The 24504-nt window shown below is 42.2% G+C and overlaps 1 protein-coding gene across 7 annotated transcripts; it reads right to left on the bottom strand.

Annotated features, from left to right (window-relative positions):
- Nucleotides 1–1762: 1762 nt before the first annotated feature.
- On the bottom strand, nt 1763–24311 carry CDCA2 (cell division cycle associated 2). Of its 7 annotated transcripts, none has more exons than XM_081890883.1 (16): nt 24002–24120; nt 23570–23702; nt 20790–21257; nt 18722–18849; nt 16734–16848; nt 14454–14638; nt 13037–13121; nt 11734–11921; nt 11480–11555; nt 11116–11249; nt 8972–9035; nt 8184–8254; nt 7598–7708; nt 6480–6660; nt 4258–5084; nt 1763–1918 (listed from the first exon to the last, which is right to left on the bottom strand). In XM_081890883.1, the coding sequence occupies exons 3-15, from the start codon at nt 21178–21180 to the stop codon at nt 4285–4287; spliced, it is 2529 nt and encodes an 842-aa protein (XP_081747009.1). In that variant the 5' UTR covers nt 21181–21257; nt 23570–23702; nt 24002–24120; the 3' UTR covers nt 1763–1918; nt 4258–4284. The 7 variants fall into 7 exon arrangements, with proteins under 7 accessions (XP_081747009.1, XP_081747011.1, XP_081747008.1 ...); XM_081890885.1 differs by having other exon boundaries at nt 23617–23702; XM_081890882.1 differs by having other exon boundaries at nt 23570–23743; nt 24002–24094.
- Nucleotides 24312–24504: the final 193 nt, after the last annotated feature.

The raw sequence follows: 24504 nt of genomic DNA, 5'->3' as shown, positions 1-24504 counted from the left end.
AAGTACAATGGTCCCAAATACCTCTTTCCCCTATAAGTGCTGAACGAGTCTCAGTTCACTCACTATTTACACTTCCAAGTCCTCAATTTAGATTCAGCCCTGGCTCAGGTTTCAGCTCCTAGCTTTGGATTACTGGAGTTGCAGCAACTACATGCTCGCTCTTAAAAAATTCCCATGAACAACTTTAACCCTCTTCTGCATAAGTAACCAATTCCTATCAGCATCTGTAACCCAATCCATCACAGAGTAAAATCTGCCTGTTCCTCTCACTCCTCACGCCCCAAATGTTCTTTCTGCTTACAAATAGGAAACTGGGGAGAAAAGCAAGTGTCTATAAAACTGAAGCACACAAAGACAGAATGACAAGGTACTGCAGAACTCCAGATAATAAAAAGACTGGAAAGCAAAACCATTTTAAAAGATGAAATTTATTTAATTCTTACCCTATAGTATCAATAAAATGCTCTAGATTGGTTTTTTTGTCCTGATGTTTTTGTAAGCTAACCTCCACTTCACACAACCAATTGAAGTAAACTGAAACTGCAACCACTTAAAAAAAAACAATCCTGAACAGGCAAAAATCAAAGGAGGGATATAAGAAAAAAAATCAAAGGAGGGATATAAGAAAAAAAAAATCAAAGGAGGGATATAAGAAATCTCTGAAGGCTTTAAGAAATAATTATGTCTGTACTGCTATGACATTTTTGAGCCTCTAGAACCCTAGGTAAACAGTTTCTTGGGCCACAGCTTGAGACAGATCTGCTATGCCTCATACTCCTGATCTTATCACATGCAAATGGGCATCCAAAGTCACTCTTCTTCCATGGATCTAGAGAAACCAGAAGTTCCCATGAGGCTGAAGTTGGTTCAGGAACAGACAACATTTTACTTCATCCTTCTGCTGAAATGTATTTGGCATCTTGTGACAGAATTGCAATACCCTTCCATTAATCAGTGGGAGAAAAATTGTGCACCTGGATGGTACAGAGGATTGGGGGTTGAGAATCGGGAAGGAGTGGAAAGGAATTGCCATGGATAACCAAATTACTCCCAGATTCTTGCATTTATATTCATAGACAAGAAGCATCTATCCTTACCTTTTACAGGATATCCACTACATTTTGCACAACAACAGCCATGGGGTAAGAACAAGATTGAGGTTCCAGTGTATTTTAATGACACATTATGAAAATAAAAACTTTACTTCTACAAAAATTTGTTGCACACTTCAAACAAAATAAAATCATTTCAGGTGGACATTTTTCTACTTCATGTTTGCGAACAAGAATCAATGCCTACTAAGCCTTTTAAAGTCAAAAATTTAAGCTTATATAGGTTTATATTCTTAATGAAATAATAATGTACAATACAAGAAGAGACACTCCTATGCATAGGTAAAAACACACACAACAGCACAATAAAGAATTCTTAATATTTTGAAGCATTTCATTCTATTTTACAACAAATTCCAATCTATAGCAAAATACAATCCTCCACACAGAAATAACTTTGTCAGGTTCATGTATGGAAAATGAGAAGCATCTGTACAAGACCACATGGGAAGAACAAGAACTGTGACAATATTCCATGGAAACTACATGAAATAGTGACAGAGTGAATTAAACCATGTACTTATATTTCTCCCATGGAAACCAAAGGGGCTTGAACAGACTTCAAACTGGTTGGATTAGACAATGTAGCAAATTAGTTACAACTAATTTCCATTAATTTTAAAATAACTAAGTTGAATACTAGTTTAAAATGGATCAGGCCCGTAGCATTTTATTTTTTTAAATGTTTCTGACGTGTCTTAAAGATCGAGCTATATAGTACACAAAACAAAAGGCAATCTTATAAAATATGCTCATTTGTAAGTTATGCCATACTGCCCTCTTCTGATACACACAGGATACGGTCTCTGAAAAGAGAAAATGTGATACATTACTTTGTTTCTAGAAAGAAACATGATGCCCATTTAAAAGTTTAAAAATGCTACAGAAGAATAAAATATACGGAATGAAAATTTGAAAAAACCAAGGAGTCAAGCCATTAGAAAGGGCAATGGGATTCAACTATACAGCATGCTCTGAGTCTTTTCAGCTTTCTTGTTATCCTTGGCTAGCAGGAGTTACAAGGACCTATTCTCTCTTGAGCTGTCAGATGTTGCCACAAACACCAACAAGGCAAAAGGCACAAAACTGACTAACACACTCCTAGACAATGATGAAACTGACAAGCAGAGGGTCCTTATGAAGGACTGGACATCAGCACTCCTGGTAAAAGTGAAGGTATTTGCAGAGCTATTCGCTGACAGCACAAATACTGCTTGGAGAGCACTGTGATTACGTCTGGATAACCAAGAATATGTCTGGAGAGATTGGATTATGAATGGAGCAAGGTTTGGAAGAAACTTCCTGTGAAGTCAGTATCTGTTTGAATTCAAGAGGCCACACTTAAGGTTTTATTTAGGTGGTAATGGAAAGCTTTCCCACTTGGTAAGCATGGGACTCTTTTATATCTATTGTGCGAGTGTGCCTTAGGAAGGATCCATCCAAAATGGAATAAATGAAAAAGGCTTGGGATATAGTGTTCTCTGAGTATTTAACAAAACATAGGAATGTGGTTAGAGCACAGGTTAAACATGATCAATTTGTTATCACCCAATTTCCTTTTATCAGACCAATAATGGGTCCAGCAGTTAAAGTGGTTACGGCACGTGCTGTAGAGGGGAAAATCTTTGGGAAAAGACAGGAGTTAAACTCTACACAAATATGGAGCAGAGCCCCTAAGATAGTTGGATGGCATATTGTACGCCTCCTTCTGATAACTACTGCAGCCATTTGCCAAAAGGCCTAGGAGCTGCTCCTGGAGCATAGACGGCCACAAGATTGAGCAGGTCTCCTGCTTCAAATACCTGGGGGGTAGTCTTCCATTCTGGGAACTATGCTGCTGAAATTGCTCAGAGAAGCTCATCAGAAATTCTTAATTTTTAAAAAAAAAACAAGAGGTGGTCATTATATACCAGCAGCACTTAAATTATTTGAAGTCAAGCCAATAGCACAACTTCTCTATGGTGCCCAGTTTGGGTCCCTTTTCCAATTCTGCACCACTAGAACTTGTGCAATCAAAATTTTCTAAGGTCAGTCCTTCAAGTCCCAAAATGGGTCTCTAATGCTACTCTGAGACTAGAGACAGGCTTCACAAAAGTGGAGGCTAGAGTGTGGGAGACCATACTCAATTATTGGCTTAAACTATCTTTATTTTCCCGTGGCCTTGCCCCGCTATGAACGATGATTTTCAATCCATGTGGAAATAGGCAGTGGCAACTAAAATCTTTTATATATCAACCTTTTTATGCTCTTCCACACCCACCCAATGCTCCTATCCCTTTTTAGTTTCTTTTAGCTGCTTCTAAATACTTCTAGACTTTTATATTCACCTTCTGTTTTAATACCTTTTACCTTTCCAAAACGCTTTTCAGATTTTAAATGACTGTATCCCACCCTTTTATGCTGGTTGATGACCATAATGAAGATTTGGATTGTAAATACAATGAAGCTTAAGTTCACTAGCCCTCCCAATGCCTTCTTAGCCTACAACTCAGTCCACTAATGCTTGGCAGTAAGCTCAATTAAACACAGCAGGAGTAAACATGCATAGGATTGCACTGTAAATGTCATAAATGAAACTATGTTGGTTTCAACGCTTCCATCATCATCTACCATCACTAGCCAAGGAGGTCAGCTTTCTGGCTGTGCTCCAGTGGGCAGTCTGACATTTAGGGACTCCAAAAGCCAACAGTGGGTGGGGTTTACAAGCTTTATGCTGTCATAAACCATATCTTTATATTTCCAATTACTTCTGAAAAGAACCTCCATCATTTGAATTTCCCTATTTTTGATTTTACATCAACCCACCTCCTTCAAAGTTCTCTATCATATTGTTTTTTAATTGTATTTGTATTAGGTTAATTTATAGTAATTTATCACATTATAATTTGAATTCTGTGGAAAGCTAATTGTAATGCACTATAAAAAATAATAGCAAGAAAATACAATTAAATATAATATAGCATCTAGCATAGTGCATTAGAATTGCTATAACTTGCAGAAAAATTGGTAAGTGGTCCACAAAGACCATCAGCAGTTTTCAAGTGGTCCATGGGGGGAAAGTTTGGGAACCACTGATGTAAATCAACCAGCACATATAAACACGGTTTTGGCTTATATTCACTGAAGTGAAATCATAAATGTTCACCTTTCTAAAGGCACTTTAGTCTGACTCTCAAATAATTTTCTGATTTATGAGATCCTTTTGGTAGCAGCGATCACTTTTGTAACCAAGGCTTCTTCTTCTGTTTCTCTGGTTGTGCAAGGTGGCATTTTGGTTTTCTTCAAGACTCGGCACACTGATGCTCTTCCTCCTGGATTCAGAAGGGCCCATTGCAACAGGGGTTTTCTTCCGCCCTTCCTTCATTGGCAAGAGCATTTGGTCCCCAGTCCCTTGCTTTGGATGAAGGGGCTCCACTTCTGGACAACGGGAGGTGGACTTTCGTTTCTGGGCTTTGCCAGCAGAACCCAGGATAGCTTGGCCTAGGACATTATCATCAGGCATCTGAATCCAGGCAAGCCCATCATTTTCCGCATCTTTAAGCAGTCTCATGCTACGTCTCACCCTTTTTTTATTACTTCTGGTTACACTCCTGAAAGATTCCTCTATAGAACACTGTAAATTATCTAGGAGTTCAGAGTCATTTACTGTCCAAGGAGGCAGTTTGTTCACATTATCTCTAGGAACACTGGGGTTGTTTCCAGGTGTTTTAGACTCAAAATCCTCAACACTTGGGAAATAGCAGCTCTTCGGTTTCTCAGGAGAGCTCTTTTCAAGTGGGTTCCAAGGAAGAGTATCTTCCATATCATTTGTAGCCATGTCAAGAAGCTGCGAGGATGAGCCAGATACATTATCAGGTAAAGCATCTTCCGTCACAAGATTGTGGCTGGAATGCAGACAGCTGTTGTCCTTACTACTACTATCTTGTATGTTAGGTTGGTTTTCTGCATTCAGGACACTAGAGCTGGAATCATCTAAGATAATAAAGTTTCAATTAGAAAAGAAAGTTGTTTCTGTTTTAATCATCAGGTGTAAGGCAATATATAATACCAAGCGGCTAAAAATACATAAAGTACGGTTAAGGGATGGTTTGGCATGAGAAATCACAGGCATGGTTTTGAACTGCCTCTGGAGGTGACTGCACAAAAGTTCAGTTCTAAACTATGGACAGCACAAACAGTAGCTCTGCATGATGTCTGAACAGTAAAGCGCTTTTCACAGATCTTACTCTTTTGAAGTCAGTGATATGCATTTTGTTCTAATGTTCATGAAATGAAGTACTAACAAGAATTTTTTCAATGCGTTATTTCTATCATGCAACAGCAAGCTATCACTCTGCTTTGGAACACATTTTTAAAAGAAAAGCCTGACTAGCTTTTCAGGTGCCTTTTAACTGAATAACTTTTCAAAGAAATGCCTGCAGCAAATGATATTATAGTTTTAAGTCTTGTTTATTCTGTTATATTTTGCTCCAAGAAAATCCTAAATAGGATTATCCTAAATAGAACCCAGTAAGGCAGACATGTCTGTACAATATAAATAATGTGATCCCATTGAAATCCCAAGATGAAATTTTGCAGGTAGCTCTTAGAAATATTAAATAATCAACACAATTTTTGAACTTTTTAAACATATTTTTTAAAATTTTCAATTTTGTAACTTACATTTAAAATTTAAAATAAGTCCATCATGTTACATATCATCCCAATCCAATCCATATCATATTAAAGCCCATGAAGTTCTGAAGAGATTGGTGTTTTTAGTTTTGATGTATCTCAATTCTGGGCTGAGTTTTAAGGTTTTGTGTAGTTCGGTAAGGCCAAAGTTGTCATTTTTTTTTACATTTCAAACCCTCATTAACTCACAAACAAGATGAGATAAAAAATAAAATTTTAGATTTAAATCAGTTCTGATCTTTCAACAAGTGTACAAAATATTAAGAAAATTAGATGACATGAGATAAAAATGTTGGATCACTTGATATGGAATGACCCGAAAATAAAATAGTGTCCAATTTGTGTAGGATTTATTTTTGGTCTTCCAAAAGACTTCCAACTTCTCTCCTGAAATATTCTCTTTGACCAATTTCTCTGCTTACCCTACCTCTTACTTAGCTGCTTTGATGCCACAGAAAAGGGCCTGGCTATTAAATGCTAAATGAGACTTAGATTCAAATGTCAAGGTCTGCTAGTAATTTTGGGCCTAGCCGTTAAGAAGATTTTAAGTGACACCTTCAGAAGACTGAGCCGTTTCAGAATCTGCTGATAGAAACAAAAAACCCTGCTGTCAGCATGCAAAACTAATTAAAATGAACTCTAAATCAGCTACTAATTACAGAAAACAGAAAAGCAAACAACAGTTTTACATACCGAAGATAGAAACTTCTGACTTTGGTGTGCTTTGATAAGATGACATAAAAGAGAAATCTTCTGTCATCTCTGGAATTGGGCTCAAGAGAGGTTTCTTTGAAACAGTTTGTCGCTCCCCATACAATGCTTTTTCCTTCTTTTTCCTTCTTCTCCTCTTTCCAAAAACCTTGCTTCTGACAGCCTGGTGATATTTAGAAGACACAATGGAACACCCCTTCTCCTGACAGATAATCATTCACCTTTAACTTTACCTTAAGGGACGTGGGTGGCGCTGTGGTCTAAACCAATGAGCCTCTTGGGCTTGCTGATTGGAAGGTCGGCAGTTCGAATCCCTGCGACGGGGTGAGCTCCCATTGCTCTGTCCCAGCTCCTGCCAACCTAGCAGTTTGAAAGCACGCCCAAAAGCGGTGGGAAGATAAACGGTGTTTCCGTGTGCTGCTCTGATTTCGGTATTACGTTGCACCAGAAGCGGCTTAGTCATGCTGGCCACATGACCCGGAAAAACTGTCTGAGGACAAATGCCAACTCCCTCGGCCTGTAAAGCGAGATGAGCGCCGCAACCCCAATCGTCTGCGACTGGACTTAACGGTCAAGGGTCCCTTCACTTTTACGTGTACTAGTGAGAACTACACTGAACGAGGGTCGACAACACAGCACCCATGAAAATAATTAATAACCATGACACTGAAAATAAAATAAATAACTACCCTTGGAAAGTGAACAATAACATTTGAAAATCATGCTAGAAACTAGGCTTCTATTTTTTTTGCTGGGCCACATGTAGGCTGAGCAAACTCCCTTTCCAACATTAATCCTGATTGGATACCAGCTTCCCTCCCTTCCATTCAGAAAGGGCACAGGAGAGAAGAGGGGACAGTGGTGACTAAGTGCACAGTGGCTAAAACATTTTCTTGTTTTCTTTGTGTGTGTAGGAGAATACTGAGAAACACTGACTTCACGCCTTCAACAGCTGGGCTAGGATTCCACCAATGCAAGGAATGCTGCTTATAGGACACAATTACAGTAAGTGGTTTAAAAGTCTGCTTTTAAAAACAAACAATCTGTAGCCTATTTTTAAAGCATATGGGAGTGGTTAGTTTTAAACCTGTGTAGCTTACTGTTCTCTTTTCAGCCGATTTCGTTGCTGCTTCTGCCTTTTGGTATTTGGTGGATTTAGGGAGGGTTTTTTTTGTAGGGTTAAAAGCCATTTCTTCTGCTTTGTTGATAGACTGGAAGGAAACACCAATTTTAAAAAGTCAAGAGGCTGCTATACTACAAAAATTACATAGGGCAATGTGTATTTAAAAAAATGCAAAGTAGTATTATGCAGCTACAAAACTTAAAAGAAAATTCTCATTTCACTGATAATTTTCTCTGCCAGTTTTTTTTAATTATGCAAGAGATAATAATTTATTACAAATTCTAAAAGTAACTAGCATGTACAAAGTAGCTGATGGAGGACTGAAAAACGTTTCTCTGTAAATTCACAGGTGTGAGTATATCAAATCTAAACAAAGTGTTTTACACATATTTCTCTATGTATATATTTCTAAACTGTTCAACATTAAAATATACCTGAGTGATGTATGATATACAACAAATTATGAAATTATCAAGCACATAATAAAAAAGCAATATATTCACTTACAGCAATGTTAGTTCTTAAGAAAGAGTAACTCTGTTTTGATAAAGGAATAAACTCACCTTCCTTTTAGCAGATGACCTGGTGGTTCTAGTGGAAGTTGCCTGGAATGCCAGAGAACTATTTTTTGTTTCTAAAAATGAGAAAAAGATTCAAATTACATCTGCAGGCTTGACCACACTGATAGCTTGCTGCATATGCAGCAATGGGCTCCTTCAAAAAGTTTTAACAAGTAATTCAAACCTTTTCTGTTAGAATCCTTCCAGTGCACATGGATTTATTATACACAAGGAATATGTTCTTAGGCATTTATTTTCTACTGAAAATATCCCAAGTCTATATCAACACGGTAATATACACTCAGGAAGTGTTGCATTTAATATTGGTGGGTCAGAACTAACTGGTGATCTCCAGTGTTTATCAGACTCAAGAGCAGATCAAATGAAATCAATTAATTTCAGTGGATCCATTCTGAGTATGACTTAGTTGGATATTCCCAATAATCTGGCAGCCTCACATTGTTTTTTTAGTTTACCATTTATTGTCAAGACTGTCATGGTGTGGAAAATGCTTCACCCTAGTTGTGTCCCACACCACATCAGTAATATCTGTAAATGGAAACCTCACAAACCTATCAAATTATATAATTCCTTCACACAACAGTATTGCTACTGTTCACGCAACAGTATTGCGCAAGCCAGCAACATGGCATGAGGTTCATATTTAACATTCTGCTGTAACACAAAACCACAGAGTGGCAACTCTTAAATTCCAGTGGTAATGTGTAATACATGAATTAACTCATGATGGTGAATAATTCAACTGTAAGAATACAGGAACAGAACTTCACCTTCCAGATCAGAGTTTACAGCATATTCAGAAGTGGATACATCAGGTGATTGTTGAAGAAGCTCCTGTCGTACAAAAGTAAAATTTTAAACATGCTTTACAATAAAATGCAAATGTATACAGTGCTAAATATGGCAAGAGAAGGGTTAATCCAGACAGATATCTGAACATTCCTGCTTCATATACAGTGGTGCCTCGCAAGACGAAATTAATTCGTTCCGCAAGTCTCTTCGTCTTGCGAGTTTTTCGTCTTGCGATGCACGGTTTTCCATAGGAATGCATTGAAAATCAATTAATGCGTTCCTATGGAAACCGCCTTCCCCCGACCTCTTCTGGCGGGCGGCATTTTTAAATCGCCCGGGACAGCGGAGGACTTCTCCGCTGTCCGGGGCGATTTAAAAGCCCCTGGGAAGGCAGGCAGGGGGGACAAAGACTTTTGCCCCCCGTCTGCCTTCAGAAGAGGTCCAGGACAGGCTTCGCGGACCTCTCCGCAAGCAGCGGGAGCGCTCCTTGCGGAGAGTTGCCAGCGCGCCCAGGCTTCGCGGCCCGCCGCCGGGCTTTGGGACATCGTTCCGATGCCGGGCGGCGGGGGGAGGCTTTCTCGCCCCGCCGCCCGGCATCGGGACGATGCCCCGAAGCCGGGCGGCGGGGGAGGTTTTCCCGCCCCGCCGCCCAGCATTGGGACGATGCCCCGAAGCCGGGCAGCGGGGGGAGGCTTTCCCGCCCCGCCGCCCAGCTTCGGGACATCGTTCCGATGCCGGGCGGCGGGGGGAGGCTTTCTCGCCCCGCCGCCCGGCATCGGGACGATGCCCCGAAGCCGGGCGGCGGGGGGAGGCTTTCCCACCACCCAGCTTCGGGACGATGCCCCGAAGCCGGGCGGCAGGGGAAGGCTTTCCCGCCCCGCCGCCCAGCTTCGGGACATCGTTCCGATGCCGGGCGGCGGGGGGAGGCTTTCCCGCCCCGCCGCCCGGCATTGGGACGATGCCCCGAAGCCGGGCGGCGGCGGGAGGTGTCCCTGCCTCGCCGCCCGGCATCGGGACGATGCCCCGAAGCCGGGCGGCGGGGGAAGGCTTTCCCGCCCCGCCGCCCAGCTTCGGGACATCGTTCCGATGCCGGGCGGCGGGGGGAGGCTTTCCCGCCCCGCCGCCCGGCATCGGGACGATGCCCCGAAGCCGGGCGGTGGGGGGAGGCGTTCCTGCCCCGATGCCGGGCGGCGGGGGGAGGCTTCAAAAGCCGTCCGGGGGCTTTTAAATCGCCCCGGACAGTCCCGGGGCGATTTAAAAGCCCCCGGTTAGGCAGGCAGGGGGGAGCAAAGACTTTTGCCCCCCGCCCGCCTTGGGAAGAGGTCCAGGTCTTTGCCCCCCTGCCTGCCTTCAAAAGCCGTCCGGGATAGCGGGAAGCGCTTCCCTGCTATCCCGGACCGCTTTTAAAATGCTGGCGGTGGGGAGCAAAGCCTTTCGCCCCGCCGGCCTTCCTGGACCTCTTCTGAAGTCCGGAGGGGGGGAAAAGGCTTTGCTCCCCACCGCCAGCATTTAAAAAAAGGTCCCCGAGATTTCCCTATGGGCTTTCGTCTTGCGATGCAAGCCATAGGGAAAATCGTCTAGCAAAGCGTCGCAAAAACCAAAAAACCCTTTCGTCTTGCGAGGCATTCGTCTTGCGGGGCACCACTGTATATAAAAATGGCACAACACAAAATTCTAAGACAGTCTCATTCAGACTTCATGTCAAACGATGGCTTGCACTAATGGTAGTGTAGAATTCAAATTATGGTTTGAGCATTCAAATGATCAGGTAAGTCATGGTCTAGAGTTGCTTGTTCACTTTTGAACCAAGTCTACTCAGCTCTAAAATGCAAGGGCTTTTGAAGTGCAGCAATTGCTGTAGCTCTTTCCTCAATTCTGACAACAGATGAAACATGCTTTCAGATTCCGATATGCCAATCATACAAAACATAGTTAACCTTCATAAAACATGGCTTGACATATTGTCCAATGCCCTGTCTTCTGCAATCACCCCAATGTGAAATCAGGAGCTGCTCAAAGAGGATACAAGAATTTCCAGTGAACATTAACTGAGTAAATTTATGATTAGGGAAAATCCAAGCACATAAACTGAAGAACTCATAACAGTGTGAAGCCAACTTACATCAACATAATCAAAGTTTGGCTGGGACGAGGGCTGCTTGTCAGGACTTTTTTCTCTTGAACTTTTGTCAGAACTTTTTTCTCTTGAACCTGATGCACTGAACATGGCTTCTCTTCGTCTCCGTAACGGACGATCTACAGAAAGGTGTCAAATATATCAGATTCTAGATCATTGCTGCATACCTTCATTTCAGCTACAGGCCTGGTACTTCTTTCTGTAATATTACTTGTACAAGATGAACGTTCAAGCTGTGTTGACAGGTTCCTAAATAGTTTCATGCAACCAAGTTCAATTCATGTCTAAGGACTTAGGAATAAGTTTGAGTTCATGGTAGAGAGGTCGGAAGAGAGAAAGCATTTCAAACCTATTTGCAGTGTTTCAAAGTTTTTGCAATCTGGGAGCACTTCACTTCCTTCCTCCGTCCTTTTATCAAGATGTCCCTATAAAAGAGTAGTGTTATCAATCTTCAGCTGCTGAATGGATTTTCGTAGGTGGTCTGTTCTGTTTATGAAATCTAAACAAATGTTGACTTTCAAATATGTTTAGGTTTTCCCAATTTTAATGATTTTGCTACACACACAAAGCTTATACTACAGAAATGATGGTCATATAACCAACCTTCATGTCTTCTGTGAATGTAGTTACTGGCGTTTTCTTCAAAGCAGAATGAAGAGAATTAGAAGGCAAGTGTTCTTTTCGTATGGGGGTAATGGGTGGCTTGTTTCCATCAAATATTTCCAAGCTCCGTTTTTCTGCAAATCTAACTTTCTTACAGCTTTGATTAGATGTAGCATTGCTGCTTAATTCTGCAGTTTAAAAAAAAAGTGGGGAGGAGACGAGTAAACTATAAACTATTTGTATTGCTAAAATATATTCAATAATTCTACTGTGTACATGTGTATGTGGCCATGTGAAAAATTCTCTCTAGGATATACTAGTAGAACATTGGGCGGGGGGAAAGAGAGCATGTTTCTTACAAATCTAGTAATATCACATCTGAGTCAACAGCAACACTGAAGCAGTATTTTCATGAAAGGCTACCCAACCCACACCAAATGATCTTTCTTCACAGCAGTGAAATTGACAAGTTTGATTTTGGTTCAGGGGGACGATATAGATCCAATTCTATGCTTGCCAGAAAGACTTTCCAAGGGGTGTGTGGCAGCATTAAGCCAATGATTTTTCAAGACCTTCCTGCACTATGTACAGTATTGCTAAAATATTGTGAGCATTTGTTATGTGCTAAAATTGCCTACAATTTTGTGTACTTCCCTATTTTAAAAAGGATTAAGCCTGCAATTCTATACATGTAAGTGTCACTGAACTAAATGAGACGTTTTTCCATGCACAAGGGAGCAAGGAAAGATAACTGATTTTTACTTTATCAAGAACCATCATATATTTATTTTTATGTGAAAACAATACTTAGTGACTTGTGATTTTAGCTGGATTTAATTTTAGTTTTCAACTACCAGCACTGTATCAAACCATCACAAAACAGATGGGAATCATATGTAAAGACACCCCTCCAGTGGCTTTTTGTTCCATATTTCAAGAACTTCCCAAAATTTTTATAAAACCATCTATTTGATAAGCATAGTTGTTAAGCATCATTTCCTGGTAAGGTACGCTACTATCTTTCAGAACGTCGCTTAATATACTTACTTGCATATTTGATCAGAAATAACAGTTTTAGATTACAATTTAAGAATTACATCCCACCCTTTGTTTTTTATGATTATGATTATTAATCAGGGCAGCTTAAAGCTATTAAACCTTCCACTGCACTATTGCTATTGTCTTGTACAATATATATCAAAGTTACAATTTTAGTTCTATTTTACAACATCACATTCAAAAAGAAAACCCTTACACGTTTTTGTTTTAATAAAGCCTTAATAACATGGATGTTAGTACTCACCACACAAAGCCTTTGATGTATCTGGCGTTGCTTCCAAAGGGATGCATCCAGATTCCCTAGTATCTGCCTGCAAGACTGGAATAACCTAGGAACAGCAGGGAATATTTGAAATGTCAATTTTTAAAGGACACATCACTTAGTTTACACAAGCCTCATAGTGTAAACTTGGTTTACCATGCCTCATACTTGGCATTGTTTAGGAATTCTAAGAAACCAAAATCAGGCTTCCTGTTCTGGTCTGTGGCAATGGCAACGCCCCTCCCACTTGTGGAAGAGGTTCTGGGGAGTAACCTGAGGCAGAATTGCTTTCTGGACCCCCTTCAAGGGTATCAAGAGGAAAGAAAAAAGGGGCCACAGTTGGAAAAAGGTTGAGAAACACTGTAGATGACCAAATACTTACAACATTTAAAAGCTTGGGATACAAGCCACCCAGAGTGGCTGGGGAAACTCAGCCAGATGGGTGGGGTATAAAATAAAATAATAATAATAATAATAATAATAATAATAATAATAATAATTTATTATTATTACTAGCATACCAAAAAAGTGCCTTAAAAGAAAAATGGGGGTGAAATGGAGGTGGTACGCAGACCATGGAGACTGCTGAGGCATCAACCAAACCACTGGTTTTGTCCAAGCATGAGCTAGTTTTCAGCAAAACACATCAAAAGCTGGAAGAGGAGTCATGGAGAAGGCATCATTACCCCCACTCCTGTGAAGAATAATGCGCCTTTTATCTAGCTTCAGTAGGGGAGAAGAGTCAGATCTTGCTGCTTTTGTGGAGTCCACAAAAGGAAAAATGCAGAATTTTCATCCTTTCTGGCAAAATTCCACATGAGGGAAACAGATTACAGCTGCTACAGTGGCAAAACCCATGAGACAGAGAAGGTTCCCCAAAATCCAGGGTCTCAGAAGCTTCTTCACAGCAAACAAAGAAAACACTCTTTGGCTTTGAGAAGGTAAGAGACAATGCAATTTTTACAAAGCAGCTATCATCTTCTCTGCTCTGAGAAAAATTGTGATAGAATGGTTTGGAAGAAAACAAGATCTTTTTCTGGCTGGTTTATATTGTGGCTTTCACCCCACCAGAAATTCCAAGTTCAGATTATTGGAATTGAAGCTATCAGTATACAAGTTGAAAAAGTACTTCAGAGATAAATGTTTCTATGTACTCTTCAGAGAGAAATGTTTCTAAAAACATCTGGACACTACTCCATAATATTTTCTTCTCTTGTCAGTAGAAGTTCAAAGAAAATACTTATTTCCTAGTATTTTATGGGAAATATTGTGAATAGCCTGAGGCTCTTGATGGTGCTTTCAATTTTATTTATTTTGAATGAGAGACATAGCTAGAGAGGGAATTTAATGTCACCAGTTTCAACACACACACAAACAGAGAGAGAAAGAGAAAGAATACCTTAGAAACAGCAGTAGTGCTGATGATGAGATGTTTCTGTAATGAAGGTACAGTACTGTCGCCTTGAGTATCAGCTGGGGTTCTTCCTCTACCGACGGATTTCCAGTGTCGATTTTCCTCAAAATCCTTACATTCTGATAGGCCAACTTTAGATTGGTCATGCAGACTTGTGTCAGTTTTCATAGCTGCATTTAATTCATTTATATTATTTCTTTAAAAGCATTTGTATACTGTTTTCCAGGTATATACCATATTTTTCCGTGTATAACACGCTCCCATGTATAAGATGCCCCCTATTCTTAGGGACTCAAAATTAAGAAAATACACTCAGCACTATCTGTGTATAAGGCGACCCCAATTTTTAAACATTAACATAAAAAAACCTAGTCTTATAAACGAAAAAGTACAGTAACCTCCCAAAGTGGTTTACAAGATTTCTGGCAGTTATTTCAAGCAGATGAGATAAAATATTGATGAAGACACTAGATACATCCTACTGAAAACTAACTATCTAAAAAGTACCATATTAGCCTGAATACAAACCTCATTCCCCGCCCCCCAATTCAAACCATGAAAAGCTAAAGTGCAACTTAAATTTGTGATCTTACAAAAATTGGCTTTTATGATATTGCTGCTGAAACACATATGGTAAAAAAAAAAAAGGAGGGGGAAGCAATGTTTTATTGCCGACTTGTGAGCTTGAGACTGTTCATTTGCCATTTACGGGTGTGAGCGCCTGTGAAATTGTAGCAACTGAAGAGCAATTTGCGATTTTAGTGACTGTACAGTAACTTTTGTAGGCTTGCAAGATCAAAGGCTTAAATTGGCTTGGAGTTACAATTACAGTGGTACCTCGGGTTAAGTACAGTGGTGCCCCGCAAGACGAATGCCTCGCAAGACGAAAAACCCGCAAGACGAAAGGGTTTTTCGGTTTTTGCGACGCTTCGCTAGACGATTTTCCCTATGGGCTTGCATCGCAAGACGAAAGCCCATAGGGAAATCTCGGGGACCTTTTTTTAAATGCTGGCGGTGGGGAGCAAAGCCTTTTTCCCCCCTCCGGACTTCAGAAGAGGTCCAGGAAGGCCGGCGGGGGCGAAAGGCTTTGCTCCCCACCGCCAGCATTTTAAAAGCGGTCCGGGATAGCAGGGAAGCGCTTCCCGCTATCCCGGACGGCTTTTGAAGGCAGGCAGGGGCCCGCCCGCCTTCGGAAGAGGTCCAAGACCTCTTCCCAAGGCGGGCGGGGGGCAAAAGTCTTTGCCCCCCGTGCCTGCCTAACCGGGGACTGTCCGGGGCGATTTAAAAGCCCCCGGACGGCTTTTGAAGCCTCCCCCCGCCGCCCGGCATCGGGGCGGGAACGCCTCCCCCCGCCGCCCGGCATCGGAACGATGTCCCGAAGCCCGGCGGCGGGGCGGGAAAGCCTCCCCCCGCCGCCCGGCATCGGAACGATGTCCCGAAGCCCGGCGGCGGGCCGCGAAGCCTGGGCGCGCTGGCAACTCTCCGCAAGGAGCGCTCCCGCTGCTTGCGGAGAGGTCCGCGAAGCCTGTCCTGGACCTCTTCTGAAGGGTAGGCGGGGGGCAAAAGTCTTTGTCCCCCCTGCCTGCCTTCCCAGGGGCTTTTAAATCGCCCCGGACAGCGGAGAAGTCCTCCGCTGTCCCGGGCGATTTTAAAATGCCGCCTGCCAGAAGAGGTCAGGGGAAGGCGGTTTCCATAGGAACGCATTGATTTTCAATGCATTCCTATGGAAAACCGTGCATCGCAAGACGAAAAACTCGCAAGACGAAGAGACTTGCGGAACGAATTAATTTCGTCTTGCGAGGCACCACTGTACTTAATTCGTTCCGGAGGTCCGTTCTTAACCTGAAACTGTTCTTAACCTGAAGCACCACTTTAGCTAATGGTGCCTCCTGCTGCTGCAGCGTCACCAGAGCATGATTTCTGTTCTCACCCTGAAGCAAAATTCTTAACCTGAAGCACTATTTCTGGGTTAACGGAGTCTGCAACCTGAAGCGTATATAAACCGAGGTACCACTGTATACCAACCACAGTGATTTTCAGCCTGTAACCCAATTTTAAGGGAGCAGCTCATATTCAGGTATTGTCATTTTTTCTTTTTCCCCTTTTAATTTTTAAGGTGTGGCTTATTTGCAGGTGTGGCTTATATTCAGGCCAATATGGTATTCGGTTTGAATTACGGAATTTAAATTGCTTTCTTGGACTTGTTTGTTACGTTCAATAGCAAATACACATAATATAGGCTGAACTTCGATTTTCCTTACTTACATCTGCCAGTTATATGGATTGCACTTTCCTTGGATTCCTCAAGTGGTTTAAAGGAAAACTGGAAGGCAGCTATCTTGTCCTTTAGCCAAGTGTTTCGACATTGAAGAGGACTAGCCTGTTCAAAGATACCAGAAAAAAAATCCAAACAAATGCACCATAGAAACAAATGACTGACTCACATAACAGCCTTGCTTTTCTTCCATATCAATCATAAAGGAAATGTCAAGTTTAATTGCACCTAAATTATATTTCCTACACTGATTACCAGTTCTGACAATCCAAAGGTTTTTATCATGTTGCACATGAAGTGTACTTTGCACATTGTTTTCATTGTACTTGTTTTATAATTTTTAAAGTGAATGTAAGTATTTTAAGAAATGGTTATTCGATTATGGCTTCCACCTGAAGGGTGTGTGTGTCTTATTTGTAACCACCCATGCAATTTAACCCAATTTCCTCTGTCACCCACCTCCAAAAAAAGACTAATTTAGGAAGACACAAGATCTACCCACTTTGGAAGAATGGCAGATGAAGGTGATGGACTATATGGAATTGGCGGAAATGACCGGCAGGATTCGAGACCAGGGAGAAGAGTCAGTGGAGGAAGATTGGAAGAAATTTAAAGACTATTTACAGATATTGTAAAATTAAGGAATTTTAGAATAATGTTGGATTGGAACTAAGTGGTTTCTAGCTATGATGGGTTAAAGGAATATGAAAAAATGGGTTTATATAAGTAAAAATCTAAGATTGTAATAATTTAAGAATAAGATCTGGGTAGCAAAAAGAGGGAAAGAAATTGTTGAATTAATAATTTGATTTGGAATACAAAAAAGGGAGGTCCGAAGAGGTCCGAGAAACAAGTAAATGAAAAATAAGGAAATGAAAAGATTGATTGTTTTTAACAATTTTTGTTGGATTTTTTTTCTTTTTTCTGTTTTTTTTATTTCTTGTAATGTAAAATCCTTAATAAAAATTATTATAAAAAATCAACAACAAAAAAAGACTAATTTAGCATGGCAAATCATAATTTAATTTTGTTGTGCTTCATTATATCTGACCTGGATATGGTCACTTTTTATTCTCAGATTTTTAAAATCTCTTTGTTTAAACCCATACGCCACAAGAATTCAGTAATTCAGTAATTCTCCTGGTATGTCCCACAGAGAAACTTACGGTCTTCAAATAAAAACATCTTGAAGGTCCCAGGCCACAGAGAGGTTAGGCTGGCCTCAACTAGAGGCAGGGCTTTTTCGGCTGTGCCTCCGATCTGGTGGAACACTCTGTCACAAGAGACCAGGGCCCTGCGAGACTTGACATCTTTCCGCAGGGCCTGCAAGACAGAGCTGTTCCACCAGGCCTTTGGCCAGAGCACAGCCTGACTCCCTCCTTCGGCAATCTTCGCGGAGCTCTGGCCCAATGGTTGCCAGTGGTTTGATTTGAATCATTTTATAATGAATGATTTTAGAGTGTTGTGTTGTACTGTTGTACTGTTTTATTATTGTTAGCTGCCCTGAGCCCGGCTTTGGCTGGGTAGGGCGGGATATATATATATAAATAAATAAATAAATAAATAAATAAATAAAATCATCATACTTAAAAAATAATAAACATGATTTCTGTACAGGAACACTGACCCTCCCTATGCATTAGTGTCTCCAGGACTCAAGGTGACAGTGAGGAGTCCAAGCTCAACTTGGACCTGGGAAGGAGGCACTCCCATCTGTCATCAGACAAAACTCAGCCCCTGAGGCAGAGGCAGGATGGGTGCTGAGCAAAAGTTTGAGCTGATTATCAAAGCTATGCTTTTGGCCCCTGCTATGGGCATCCATCAAAACTCTATAGAACCCAGCACCCTCTTTGTTTGGTCCCAGAGGCAGCATCTACTTCACTGCTGTAAAGCAGACTTTAGAAATGGATGTACATTCTTTGCAAACACCTGCAATTAACTGCTTCCATGTCCACATTACAGATTACAACACACCTACCAGAGTATCTTGCTTCTTTGTTCTCTTTTGGTGAGCAATGTATTGGATAAGAGAATTATTTTCTGGAGAACCCCGCACTCCAATCGTAGACCGCCGTCTAAATTTTTTTAACAGGTTTTCTGAGTCCCCTAAAACAAAATGCAATCTATTATTGAACATTCAATGAATAGGGAAGGAAGCTCAAGTATCAAGTCAGTGGTTCCCACATCTTTCTTGGCAGACAAATTCATGCCCCCCCCCCCGCCTGTTGCAGTAATTTTAATTCCCTATCTTATTTGGTGTCTCTCAACAATATCATGTCAGGGCTCTTGAAGAGGAATGGCTTCTATTGCTTCAAGGGGTGGTCATTCAAGGGAGCACCATACACCTGATTCTATGGAGAGGTAAGCCTCACCAAAATCAGTGGTAGACATGCATAGGGCTGCAGTCTCAGAAGCTAGATCCCACACACCTTAGATCAAAAGGTAGTCTGTATTTTATACGGTACTTACTTGCAAGCACTGTGGTTCACAGCCTGGAAAACTTTATTGGTTTTATCCCTACTTACCTGGTGTCTCTCAACAAGACCACTCACATTGAGAATTTCCAGGCTGTTGAGGAGGAAAGGAGGCTTCTACTTCTAGGGTGGGGGACATTAAGGATGGAGGGAAGGAAAGGAAGGGAAGCGTGACGGGTATTAAGAGGGGAATGACAGCACTTGTGATAGAAACGAAGGTCTGTCAAGCCCTCACTTGTCTGACTGGCTCCACACCTGGACAGACCCTTGGCGTGCATGCACAAACAGCCAGAGAAAGCACAGGAAAGGCCCTCAGAACTGACATCAATCCTGACAAGAACACTGGCTACCTGCCTTCTGTATCTGGGTAAAATACAGAGAAGGACAACAGAAATGCTGATTTCTTTGCTATATCAAAGAGAAACAACATATAGTGCATAGCCCAGGCTTAGATAACAATAGAGCAGCACAGCCACTGTCTCTTCAAAGACAGGTCACCAGTATAAAGCTCACAAACCACTGCTTTGGGAACCTCTGCTCCAAGTCTTTCCAAGCAACAATGCCAGTGTACTGTACCTTCATTTCCAGAGCCGCTTCTTTACAAGTAAGCAAACATTTTACTCCTTTACATCCTCTTTCAAAAAACAAAACAAAAAACCCCCAATTTTCTTTATTTATATCTCTACCGAAAAAACAGTAGATAAAATAACACATTACAGAAAGAAAAATTTTTTTACTGGCCTTGGCAGCCATAACAAAACCTGTCATTCTAGATTCAGGTAGGTAGCCATGTTGGTCTGACGCTGTTGAAATAAATAATAATAAAATTGTCCAGTAGCACCTTATAGACCAACTAAGTTTGTTCAGGTATAAGCTTTCATGTGCATGAACACTTCTTCAGATTACCCTGTGATTATCACGGATACTGCTCTTTTTCTGAAGCGGAGGGCTCTTTCCTATGGTATCACCTTGTGTTTGGAGTACTTCCATAACTCTGTTGTGGGAGAAAATTTCAGTGCAATTACAGGAGTAGGTATCACCTGCAACTGGTAGTGGGAAAGGGGCTTGACCCTGCTCCAAGGTTTAGTGCGGAAGAGCAGCAAGAGAATCTTTGAGCACATTGGCTCAAATTATTTGTTAGAACATAGGAACCCAGCTAAATCATGCTCATCATGGCAGAGAAGGACGCCCACCATGAGATAACAAGTTTGTTTATAGACTCCTGGCACGTGTGTGCATGCATGCATACACGCACAGTTCCAAAGAATTTTTGTGACAAATGCCTGTCACCTGAACCTTTTCAGACCCAGTACCCATCCTTCAACCTAGACATGCATTTATGGATCAATTTTTTAAAGTTCTTACCTTATAACTGAATGGTAGCAGCGCTGCTGTTGCAACCAACCTTAGAGCAGGCCATAGCAAAAACTGGGTCCTGACCCACCAGAAGACGGCCAATGTCCTAACAATTCATGCCTACCATTTACATATTTCTTGTAGTGTAAATGACTCAGAATGCTACATGTACAAGGAATATTGCATAAAAATATTTCTGACCTCCTCAATCCTTACCTTTATTTTGTTTTGTAAATGACTTTGGTGTGATTCCAAAATCAGCTGCTGTAAGAGCAGAAAAGTCTACAGGAGGTGAAGCATAGCTGCTTGATATTCCATAAGTTGAATCAAAACCATTCTTGTTTGGTGTCAAATAGTCTGTATCCCCCAAGGTGGTGGGGTGATCCTCTACCAGATGGCTTCCTGCATTGCTGTACATGGTAGACATGTCTACTGTTAGAGCATCTGATGAACAACTGTCTGCCTTCTTTGTATTGTCAATGCAGTTTTCAAGCCCCAAATGTAGGTTGGTTTGCACATTAGAACATTCAGAAAGCACCTTCCGATTACTCTGAGTTTCCATTGGAAAAGTCTTTACGGCCTTTGATTTATAGGTGATGCAAATCATTCCTTTGCTGGGAACACAGATTCTGTCTCCAAACCACAACTTCTGCACCAAGATACCATTGCAAAGCCGGAGCTCTCCTGTTTTTGAGACAAAAGCAAGATATTAGCCAATTCCATGCTGGAATGAGGACTCAAAATAGTGTCTGATGTGAGAGAGGGCTCAGAGACTGGGGTGGCGGATGAGATTCACACCTTAATGAGGAATCCGATACAACAACAGATGTCTCTAACAGAAAAGCCTCATTCAGTGCCCCAACCCAGTCAAACAAGTGCCTGTTTGCTTGCCCAATCCCAGGACTCTTAACTGCTTGCCAAGCACCTGCCCCACTCTTCAAAAGGAAGGCCTAGCTGTGAGTGTGTCATGTGTTGGATGCTTAGCCATGTATCTTACCTAGTATTTTACCTGCTAAATCTTTTAATGTAGTTTGCCTTATGTAGCAATCTGATCTGAGCATTAAAGACTTTGGTAGAACAAGAACTGGAGTTCTTTGTCTGGTGGGTAGGGGTTCAGGATACAGATACATGCATGCCTCTTCAAAAGTCAGTCGAGAATTTAAGGCTTCCCCCCCCCAACCAAATGTGAAAAGAATAGTGGCCTTTATAAATTAAAGCTGTGAATATATGCACACTTCTCTGGGAGTAAGCCCCACTGAATGCATAGAGCTCAGAACTAAAACACACATTCAAAGCACACAATCACAATTCCACATGAATATTACTTACACAGAAATAAATCCCACTGACAACCATAAGGTTTACTTCAGAGTGAGGATGTAACCTGCAGGCTTACTTTTCCGGGTGCAAACCCCATTTGAATACTGTGGTACTTACTTCAGAGTAATTACATTCTAACCCTTCATCCCCAAGAAGTGTGGAAAGAAAACCAGCTTCTAATGCATCTGTTAAAAGCTGCAATCCTGGGAGTAAGCCCCACTGAGTTTTCTGAATGCTTTAGTTCATAATAAACCTATGCAAGGCTTATAATACATAACTGCAACCCTTGAATTTTGTTTCTTTGTCAGTAAATTCTACTTAAGCTAGTGGAAAAATATAGTCAGAAAAATATAGTTATAGATGGGGGGGACACTCACTAAACCCTAGAAATAAATGGTAGGATTTTGATGATTTGGGATGTGAAGGGAGAAATGCAAACTGAAGAGGAATTGCTGGGCTAGCCTAGACAAAACCTGGCCAAGCTAGGGCCATTAACAAAACAGGGCCACTGAAAATGCAAGAGAACTGTCCCGTCCCCCCAAAGTAAGAACAGAGACAGGGATTCGGAAGGTTGCCAGGGTAACTGTGTGTTTAGAGGGGACAGGAAAAGGGAGCTTGGTAGCAAGGGGTTCTGGAAAGGAGAAAGAAGGTCTGGGATCCATATCTATGCAGGCTGGCTGCAGAGGTGCTGCACTGCTGTGGGGTACCAGCCCCTCTTGAAATGACTGTGCTGTAAGATATGGAGTCCCTTCATGCAGATCAAAGATGTAAATAGGTGAATAGACCATATTTCTTAAAGCTACAACAGTCTCTGCCTCAAACTAGGACCAGAGACTCTGGGTGAATGCCTAGAACCCCATGGGCTCTTGCCATCATGCGGCAGAGGCACCTAACTTTTGTAACAGTATATTGTTGAATGCCACCCTAATCTCCAAGTAGTGCAAGATTCCAGGCGCTTACCCAGGATTTGATTTCCTCAGAAAGAGGGACAACGAAGACTGCGGTGTCTTTAGGATATATGGTTTATTTACGCACACAGGCGGCAACAATTTTGCATTTGAGTTCTGTTCCTAGCACCCACGTGCATCAACAGTGTGCATATAAGTGGAGCACCGAACAGTGTCCCCTGCCCTGTTCTGCCGCCTTCTAGGTCCAAATGGACCCGCCCATCAGCAATCATGCCTCAGTTGGATGTGCCTAAAATGTTTGATGCCTGTACAACCTGAGCCTCCAATGGAGGGGCTGATAGCGTTAACACCCTGAGAGGGTCTTGCTTCTCTCATAGCCCCAGCCTTGGATTCCCGCAGAAATCAGGCAGGGTGTTGTGTCCCAGCTGCCCAGATCAAAGCCTTGCTTCTAGCTTCCACCTCCCACACACCTCAATTCTGGCCTTTACTCTTTCTAGCCACCAGCGAGTTGAGGTAGGGAGGCCTGCCCATTTGCTCTCTGGCAAAGAGAAACTTCCTTGGTTACCTTAATAAACCATACTTGAGAGAGCCGTTACCTCCCCAGGAAACTAGAATTGAATCCGTCCTGGATCCAGGAATCAGAAGGGGACTCGGACATAACCAGTGCTTTTCTTCTAGAAAATACGGCGCCGGTACTGCATACCACTGAGTACCCCAGAAAGAAAGGGAAAACTTGTCAAAACTATAACTATATATACATATACATACCATGTATCTGCCAAGAAGCAATACTTCAGGACTATTTTGTTTCTGACCAGATCCCAGAGATCCACCAACCACAGCTTCGAATTAACGAATCGGGAGCCAGGGAATTTTGTTTGTTGGGAGTCTGACAGTTCTCCTGCACAGAAATAAACTCCTGGTTCCCCCCTTTGCTTGGAGCTATATAACAGGGGGAAGAAAGTGGGGAGTAGAGAGGATCATTTAGCTGCTGCTGCCACTGAAACAATTTGGGAATGACGCATCGACTGCAGTCACCCAGTAGATCCCGATCACCCCAGTAGATCTCGATCTTGCTCCCCACCCCGCCAAAATTCAAAACTACTCAAGGAGCTCCATTTGCACAGCAGAGACGCCTTACTCCGGATTAATTAATTGGGAGAGCTAATAAGGGGCCCCTGCATTTCCCGGTCCCTTTACCTCCACTTCCCCTCAACTGCGGCCCAGTTCGAGGCAGGCCGAGCGGCCTCAGCGGCGCCTCAGAGGCTCCCCAACCACCGACCTGCTCTTGCCTCGCGCGCCCCATTCAAACCGACGACCAGGGCGAACCACGTATCCCTCCGCCGTCACCACACACTCTCCGCCTCCTTTTCTCTCCCGTCTCGGGTTGCAGCCGCGCTCCAGCCTCAGGCGAGAGGACGTAAGGAGCTGTCTGAGGGTCTCCTCAGCCCCCGCAGGCCAGAAACCGTCCGTATCTCGGGAACTATTTTCTTCCCCCTCCCCTCCCGCCGCGCGGCGGAAGCTTTAAACGCTTAGTAAAGTTAATGGTGGAAAAGTAGGTACGGTCGTGTTTGCACACCACGTGGTACTAGCTTTGCCAATCGGGAGCCACGTTCGCAACTCCTGTATATGAAAAGCTAAAAACCCTGAGGCCTCCTGCTCAGGGCGTGGTGCCCCGCCCCTCTCGTCCTCTCCCGCCTTTG

This window comes from Podarcis melisellensis (assembly GCF_964234715.1).
Source record: "Podarcis melisellensis genome assembly, chromosome: 15".
Taxonomy (NCBI): domain Eukaryota; kingdom Metazoa; phylum Chordata; class Lepidosauria; order Squamata; family Lacertidae; genus Podarcis; species Podarcis melisellensis.
Note: the sequence above shows the minus strand (reverse complement) of the source record. Positions and strands in the feature narration are given on the sequence as shown.